An 8,583-nucleotide genomic window follows, 5' to 3' on the forward strand; every position below is an offset into this window, starting at 1 on the left:
CAGGGACTCAGACCAGGCTGAGTGCACTTTGAGAAGTTTATTTGCTCCTGGTGGGGCTGGGACCCCATTTTGCGCGCCCCTTCCACTTTGGTCATAAGCAGACCCCCGGGCTGCTCTGTGCCCCCCAGGGCTGGTGGGTGTGAGGTGCTGCACACATACATAGGGAACCCAGGCATCTGACACACACACACACACACACACACACGACCCAGGCATCTGGGACACAAATACACACACACACCAGGGGCCTGGGACACACAACTACACACATGCACTAAGGGAACCCAGGCATCCGGGACACACACAAGGAGCCCAGGTGTCCAGGACACTCCTCCCTAGGCACTGAGGACACACCGGAACACACACACGCACACATACACGCGCACATACACAACCTGTCCCTGGGGGGGCCTCACACTCTGCTACCTGTAAACCCAGGAGCTCTGGGTCCCATCTGGCACTGAGCTGCAGCCAGCTGGGCCCCTGCTCTCTGTAACATTGAGGCTGATGGCCCAAAGCACGGCCAGCTCTGGGGTGGAGCTGGTGACAAATGGCTACACAGAACAGCAGCTGAGCGGGGGTCTCCTCAGATTGAGCTGAAGTCAGCTCTGGGGTGGAGCAAAGAGGCCAGCTGCATAGAACAGCCTGAGATGCAGCCAGCTCTTGGGTGGAGCCTCTGGGGAACAGCTGCATATAACATGACCTATGAAGGCCCTAAGAGGCAGCCAGCTCTGGGGTGGAAGCACTGGAGAACGGCTGCATAACGCCAGCCATAAAAGGCTCTTCCAGGGCTGAGATGCAGCCAGCTCTGGGGTGGAGCAGATAAAGTCTGGCTGCATATAAAAGCTTGAGATGCAGCAAGCTCTGGGGTGGAGATGCTGAAGAGTGGCTGCATAGAACACCAGCCATAAAGGGCTCTTCCAGGACTGAGATGCAGCCAGCTCTCAGGTGGAGCTTCTGGGGAAGTACTGCATATAATGGGCCATGAAGGCCCCAAGATGCAGCCAGCTCTAGGGTAGAGCAGGTGGGGAATGGCTGCATAGAACGCCAGCCATGAAGGCCTCTCCCAGCCCCTGGATGCACCTAGCTCTGGGGTGGGGAGAGGCCAAGTGGAACCAGAGATCTGGCCTACAGGGTTTCTGTCACACAGATGCTGTGTGGGGAGCTTTGCAGGGACCCCCCCCAACCCCCCCATTTGGGGGGCAAATTGGAGGTGGGGGCCACAGAACTGGCTTTGGCTCTGAGAGAGACTCTCTCTCCGGCCCCAGCAATATGGGGTCTAGGACCCGCAGCTGGTGGCCAGCAAAATGGGGGGCGACACAGTGCCCGGAGCCCACCCCAGCCCCCCGCTGGGGGGTGGGGGCTGGGCTGGGCTGGGAGGAGAGATGGGGCAGGGCAACCAGACACCTGGGTCTCTGCCCCACTGCTCCTCCCCCCTGAACGAACCAGTGTGGTTCATAATGAGTCCATTTCACAGAAATGATATAGATGGCGGGGGAGGCGGATGCCTGGGTTCTTTGCTTGCTTGCGGGGGGGTGGTTGCCCCCAGTCTGAGATGGGGTCAGGGAAAGAGTTAAGCCCCATCCTGGGGACCCCTGGGTTCTTTCCCAGCTCTGGGAAGGGGGTGGGGGGGAGATTTGTGGGAGAACCCAGGCGTCGCAGGACCCCCCAGACCCATGGTAGAACCCAGGTATCCAGGCCCCTCTCCCCGCCAACAATAAGTTAATTAAATAGACAAGAGGCAGGACATGAACCCCCACCCACACTGTGGGGTGGGCACTGACCCGGGGGGGTCCTAGAGAGACCCCCCTGCCCTCCGGTGGGGGTCCTAGGAGGGGGGTGAGAGGCGACGGGCAGTCCGGCGAGTCTTCAGCAGCAGTCGGAGCTGAGCAGGGGGAACACAGGATTAGGGAGGGCAGAGAAAAGGCTGGGGAGGGGACCCAAGCATTGAGACCCCTCCCCTGTACTATAAGGGTGGGGGGGTCTGGTGAGGTATAGCAGAGTCTGGGAGGTGTCCTAGGAGTGGGGGCTCTGGGCAGTATAGGGGGCTCTCAAGGAGTGAGGGTATAAGAGGGCTGTGGTGGAGTCCAGGTAGCGGGGGCAGGGGTATCCCGGGGTGGCTCTGGGAGTCCCGAGGAGGGGGGGTTCTGGTGGGGGTAGAGGGGTCCAGGAGGGGTTGGGGGGGGTCCCAAGTCTATGGGGAGTGGTATAGGGAGGGATCCAGGTGTGGGAGTGGGGCAAGAGGGGTCCTGAGGGACTATAAGAAGGTCCAGGGGGGTCCTGAGAGCTGGGTGGGTCCCCAGGGGGAGGATAGAGGGGGTCTGGGAGGTATAGGGGATCCCAGGGGCATATAGGACCTCTAGGGTGTACGGGAGGGGTCCCGGGGACTATGGGGTAGGTTTCATAGACATCAGGGCTGGAAGGGACCTCAGGAGATCATCGAGTCCAGCCCCCCGCCCAAAGGGCAGGAAGTCAGCTGGGGTCATAGGATCCCAGCAAGATAAGCATCCAATTTACTCTTGAAGGTGTTCAATGTAGGTGCTTGAACCACCTCCGATGGCAGGCTGTTCCAGACCCTGGGGGCTCGGACAGTAAAGAAATTCTTCCTTGTGTCCAGCCTGAAGCGGTCTTGCAGGAGTTTGTGGGCTATAGGGAGTCTAGGGGCCTACAGTAGGGTATGGGGACTATAGGGAGCCTGGAGGCTGTAGTGGGTCCAGGGGACTATGGGGGGATTTGGGGGCTATATAGGGATATGTGGATGTCCAAGGGGTCTAGGGGAGGCTATAGGGTATGGGGCTATAGGGAGTCCAGGGATCTATATCGGGTATGGGGGTATAAAGGGTGCAGGGGTCAATAGGAGGGTATAGGTGGGCCCAGCGGCTTATAAGGGGGTATGGGGGCTATAGGGACTTTTACCTGCTCAGCAGCAGGCCCGGGGGGCAGCAGATGTGCTGGCTGCTCGTGCTCCAGGTTGCGGGCGCTAGGGTCAGCGCCGCGTGCCAGCAGGAGGCGCACCAGGGCGGTGCGGGGGCCGGAGGCAGGCAGTGCCGCTGCCATGTGCAGTGCCGTGTGCCCGTGGGCCTGTGCAGGGTGTGGGGGCCCAGGGTCAGGTACCTGCTCCAGCACCCCCACCCCCAGAGGCACTGCACCCAATCTAGCGCCCCCTGGTAGCCCCCGTTGGCCACTGCACCCCACTGGGGAAAAACAGCCCTGGGAGGTCCTGTTTGCTACTGTAGGTGCCCCACAGTTGCTCCCCTAGCTCCCTACAACCTCCCTTCAGTGGCCCCTGGTGGTATCGCACCTAGTCTAGCACCCCCTAGTGGCCTCCCTTGGCCACTGCTGCCCCCAATGAGGCAAATACAGCCCTGGCGCCCGGGGGGCCCCGTTGGTCACTACAGGAACCCCCCTATTGCCCCCCGCCTCACCTTCATGTTGATGAGCTGTGGGGCGGCAGGGTGCTGCAGGAAGAGATCCACCAGGGATATGTTGCCCTCCTGCACGGCCAGGTGCAGTCCTGTCTTGTTGCTCTTGAGCTCCTGAGGGGGAAAAGGTGGGGTTGAAGCTGCCCCGTTGCTCTCCCCCCATGCCCCAAGTGTCTGGGGGTGGGGGCAGAATCCAAGCATCCAGGGACCTGGCAGTGGTAGGATTCTGGGGGGCCCCTGGTGGATCTCCAGGGGCATCCCAAGGGTCTGGGGGCACCCCTGTGGGACCCAGGCATCTAGGTGGGTACCTGGCTGGTGCAGTCGGCCCCCATGCAGAGCAGGGCGGTGATGCAGGCAAGGCGGGTGGAGGGGGTGACGCCGGGCGCCACCACGGCACAGTGCAGGGGGGTCTGTCCTGGGGGGGCAGAGGGGTCACACCCAGCTTGACCCTTGACCACTGACACCAACCTCCTCCCATCCCTGTGTCATTCCTCAGACTTCACCCTACGACATTCCCCCCTCCCTAATCCCACTGCTATGATCTTTGACCCCCCGCTCAGTGGAGGGGCCTGAGCCTTGACTTCTGACCCAGCATGGCTCTGACCCCTCCACCCTGTGGTGCCCCCCACATGTCTATCTGAGCTCCCACCCCCCAGCTGGGGGTCACTGACCTTCGAAGTTCCTGGCCTCCACATTGACCTGGATGCCCGAGGTCATCACAGCCTGGGGGGGAGGGTGGTTAGAGGTGGGAGCCCCTCACGCCTGGGTTCCCTCCAGCTCGGGGTGGGGAGAGCAGGGGGGCTGGAGCCTGGGTGCCTGGGTTGTCTCCACACTGGGTAGATTGTGGGATCTGGGCTCGGGGGCAGGGGGGTCCCAGACACCTGGGTCCTTACCCGTAGCAGGTGGGGGTGGCCGTAGGAAGCGGCCAGGTGCAGCACGGTGCGGCCGCGCTGGTCGGCAGCATCAGCCTCGGCCCCCAGCACCAGGAGGTCGCTCACGATCCCAGCCTGTGCTGCTGCAGCCGCCACCAGCAGTGGAGTCTGTGGGGAGAGGGCCAAGGGTCAGCCTGACCTTTGACCCCTGGCCCCAGCCTCCACTATCCCTGTATCACCGCAGTGACCCTACCTTGGGGCATGCCCCCCTGACCTCTTACCCAGCCCTGCCTCTATTCCCAGGATCTTTTTTTGCTCTCCTACAGACATCTCGAGACTTGACCTTTGCCCCTGGGCTCCTCTGCCCCACTCAGGTTTGGGACCCCTGAACATGAACCCTAATATGGCCTCCAGCCACTGGTAGGACCCTTAGACCCTGTGTAACCTTTGACCCCAAGGGCCCCTAAGCAGTCATCTCTGTCCCCGCCCCCTCAGTGTTACAACCCCTGACCCCACACATAACAGCTTGATCCCTGACTTCTTGTGACCTCTCACCCCAGGTCCTCCTCAGTGAGGTCATTCTATGCCCCGCCCAGCTCTGTGACCCCCCCACATGGCCTCTGACACCTCCCCCCACCCTGTAGGGCTCTGACCACTGACCCCACCCCAGGGGTGTGACCCCTGACATGAGGCACCCCTGCCCTCCTCACCTTGCCCTGATGCTCTCTGATCTCCAGGCCCCCGACACCCTTCACGGTCTCTGCGATGGCCCAGGCCCAGGCCCGGAGCCCCTGGGCAGCCAGGAGGTGCAGCAGCCTGGGAGACACGGGGGTCAGCACAGCCCCAAGCCTGGGGCTCGTCACACCTGACCCATGGCGCCCCCAGTGCCCCTCACTCCTGATCTGCAGCCCCCCCAAACCCACAGTGCGCCTCACTCCTGACCCACCCCCGGTCCCCATCACTCACGTGTCCCCCTCCTCATCCTGCTGCAGCAGTTGGCTCAGGTCCATGGTGGAGACCTTGGCCCGGGCGCTGGCCAGGTCCTCAGGGTCCAGATCCCCCAGCCCCACAGACTCCAGCGGGGGGAGGGCAGGGGTCCCCCCCACGGCTGGCAGCCAGGGGGTCTCCGGGGCCAAGGAGACAGGGAAGGGGCCCAGTGGGGGGGGCACCTGGGGAAGACAGGGGTCAGCATCCTGTGGGTGGCCCTCACTTCCGACTCGCAGCTCCCTGCTCCCCTGGTGCCCCTCACTCCCAACCCGCAGCCCCCCTCTCACCTCGAAGTCCCCCGTGCCCCCCATCATGCTGCTGTAGGCATCGGCTGTATCAAAACCCCCAGACTCCTCGGTCCTGTAGGGCTGTGTGGGGGCGCAGGGGGGTCCCGGGGCCGGGCTGTAGTAGTGGCAGGGCAGGAAGCTGTTGTGGGCTGTGGGGTCCAGGTGCCAGGGTGGGTAGGGAGCTGGTGGGGGGCCGGGGGGAGGCTCCCCACCTTGCCCCCCATCCAGGACCAAGGGGTGTGGTATGGGATGGATATCTGTGTGTGGGGGAAGACAGGGGTGAGGGGGGGGCCTGGGCCTTTGCCCACCCCCCTGTGCCCCTCACTCCCGACCCACAGCCCCTGCCCAGCCCAGCCCTGCCAGTGCCCCTTGCTCCCGACTTGCAGCCACTCAGCCCCCTGCCTCCTGCCCCCGGTGCCCCTCACTCCCGACCCACAGCCCTACTCACCAGGTGGGGCTGTCTCAGCACTGGGGGCTGGGGGCTGTGGGGGCAAGAGAAGAGTCACTGCCTGACCTGGGGAGGCCTTGTGGGGGGCGGGATGTGGCTGCTTCTTGGATGCTGGAGCCGGGGAACAGCTGCACAGACAGCCCAGGGCTGGGCTTGATGCAGCCAGCTCTGGGGTGCAGCCCGGGGGAGAGTGGGGAGAGGAGGACAGCAAGGTCCAGATGCCTGGGTTCGCCCTAGCCCTGGTGGTGGTGGGGGTCTTACCCGGGGGCCGGGGGCTCCCTGCAGCCGCCGCTTCTGCTCCAGGAGCTTCTTCACCGTCTGGGGGGGAGATGCGGGGGTGCGGCTACCTGCATGGGTGGGGGTAGGACACATGGGTTCTCCCTTCATTTCGAGTGGTGGGGGAGGAGTCTGGGGGCCCAGATGCCTGGGCTCTATCCCTGCTCTTGGGCTCATAACAGGGTCCTGGATGCCTGGGATTTTGGGGAGGGGGTTCTGGGAGCAGGGGGACCCAGACCCCTGGGATCTTGGGGGGGGTGCTGGGAGCAGGGGGGCCCAGATGCCTGGGATCTTGGGGGGGGTGCTGGGAGCAGGGGGGCCCGGACGCCTGGGATCTCTGTGGGGGTGACAACAGGGGGGCCCAGACGCCTGGGATCTCGGGGGGGGGGGGGGTGCTGGGTTCTTTGCGCGCTGGTTTCCAGGTGCCTGTCGGGTTTTTCCTTCCGTCATGGGCCGGGTGAGACACGCACCCCCCTCCCCCCGCCTTCCTGCCCCACTGGAAACCAGGGCCCTCGCCCCCGGGGAAGTGACGCACCTGCCAGGGGACCCAGGCATCCGGGCTCCCATACTTCCAACCTGCCCCCTCCCTGAGTGGCTGGGGGGTGTAGACAGGGCACTGGGGCACCGAGGCTACCTGCAGCCCTGGGGGTAGTGGGGGGCTGGGAGCCTGGCCACCAGGGTTCTTGGGGTGGGGGGGGTGCCCAGGCGCCTGGGACCCAGGATGTCCCAGGGCAGGGTCATCCCCAGCCGTGGGGGTGGCAGGGGACAGGCTGGGCTGACCCCCACCCCCGCAGGTTTGCGCTGGGCACTGGGGCGTGTCCCGGAATCCCCGCAGTGGCGATGATGTCACGGGAAACCCCTAAGAGACATCCCTGGGGCAGGGCTGGGTGGGGAGGGATCCCGCTGCCCCCCCTGTGGGGGATCCCCCACCTGGGCCAGGCCTGTGGCCTGACGGGGAAGGAGGGCTTCCTGGAACCCAGGCGTCTGGGCTCCCAGTACACACCAGTCTGTCCCAGTAGTGACCAGTCCATATAGGCTATAGTCCCAGTCCCTCCCAGTACCGCCCGGACACCTGGGTCCTCTGGAGTCGGGGGGGAGGGGGAGATGGGAAACAAAGTGGGGCTGGGAGCCCAGATGCCTGGGTTCTCTCCCAGTCCCTCCCAGTACAGACCAGTCTGGGGCCCGGGCTGTACTTGTCAGGCCATATGGACTCCCCCAGGCCCCTCCAAGCTCTTAAAGGCACACTGCCTCCTTTGTGCCTCATCCAATCAATGGGGTGGGCTGAATGCCCCCACCTTAAAGGCCCAGGGCACCTCACTTACCCCTTAAAGGGCCAACATATACCAGCTACCTTTTAAAGGGCCAGTGTATCCCCATACGCCTTAAATAGCCAATGCACCCCACCTACCCCTTAAAGGGCCAGTGCACCTTCATCTACCCTTTAAAGTGCTAGTGCACCCCCCCAAACTTTTAAAGAGCCAGTGCACCTCATCTATGCTCTAAAGGGCCAGTGGTCCCTCAATCTTTTAAAGGGCCAGTGTGCCCCCATCTACCTCTTAAAGAACCAGTGAACCCCCCCTCATCTTCTAAGGGACAACACACCACCATTTCTGAAGAAGCCAGCATGACCCCATCAACCCCTTAAAGGGCCAGCACACCCCCAGCTGTGCTTTAAAGGGCCAGCTCACCCCAGACCCCCTTAAAGGGCCATAGGCCCCTTACCTTTCTGGGAGCGCATGACCGGCACCCGGCTCCAGCCCGTGCAGAAATGAGCAGGGGAAACCAGCGGCTGTCAAAGCTTATAGTGGGAGGGACTGGCTTGGGGGAGGGAGGGAAAAGCCAGTGTTCCCACGGCAACAAGTGACATTTAAAGCCACAGTGACATGCACATGTAGCCTCAGCCAGGCGTGACCAGGAGAAGGGAAGTCACTGGTAGTGGGCTGGGGCCCCAGACGCCTGGGTTCTCTCCAGCTCTGGAGCCTGGGGGTGACAGCAGGGCGGGGGGGAGGTACTGGGGGCCAGGACACCTGGGTTCTCCGGGAGGGAGTTTGCGGGGGCGGGCGTGTTAGGAGCTCGGATGCCTGGGTGCTCTCCAGCTCTGGAGCTTGCGGGGTGAAAGCAGGGGTACCCCAAATGCCTGGTCTCTCTGACCGGGGTGATACTGCAAATGGTTGGGGGCTAGGTCAGAGCACCCCCATGGAAGGGACAACCACCCTAGGCTGTTCCATGCAGCCACCCCCAGCTGCTCCACCCCAGAGCTAACAGCATCTCAGACCCATTTACCCTCAACC

At 63.5% G+C, this 8,583-nt stretch overlaps 1 protein-coding gene across 1 annotated transcript; it reads right to left on the bottom strand.

Annotated features, from left to right (window-relative positions):
* Positions 1 to 29: 29 nt before the first annotated feature.
* Positions 30 to 8,094, bottom strand: NFKBID (NFKB inhibitor delta). The gene is made up of 12 exons (XM_090052491.1): positions 8,015 to 8,094; positions 6,278 to 6,363; positions 6,017 to 6,050; positions 5,569 to 5,825; positions 5,261 to 5,463; positions 5,005 to 5,110; positions 4,316 to 4,462; positions 4,094 to 4,145; positions 3,731 to 3,837; positions 3,426 to 3,536; positions 2,917 to 3,081; positions 30 to 1,885 (listed from the first exon to the last, which is right to left on the bottom strand). The coding sequence occupies exons 1-12, from the start codon at positions 8,028 to 8,030 to the stop codon at positions 1,829 to 1,831; spliced, it is 1,341 nt and encodes a 446-aa protein (XP_089908617.1). The 5' UTR covers positions 8,031 to 8,094; the 3' UTR covers positions 30 to 1,828.
* Positions 8,095 to 8,583: the final 489 nt, after the last annotated feature.

Source organism: Crocodylus siamensis, chromosome 6 (assembly GCF_052110815.1).
Source record: "Crocodylus siamensis isolate JL-2025a chromosome 6, ASM5211081v1, whole genome shotgun sequence".
NCBI lineage: Eukaryota > Metazoa > Chordata > Crocodylia > Crocodylidae > Crocodylus > Crocodylus siamensis.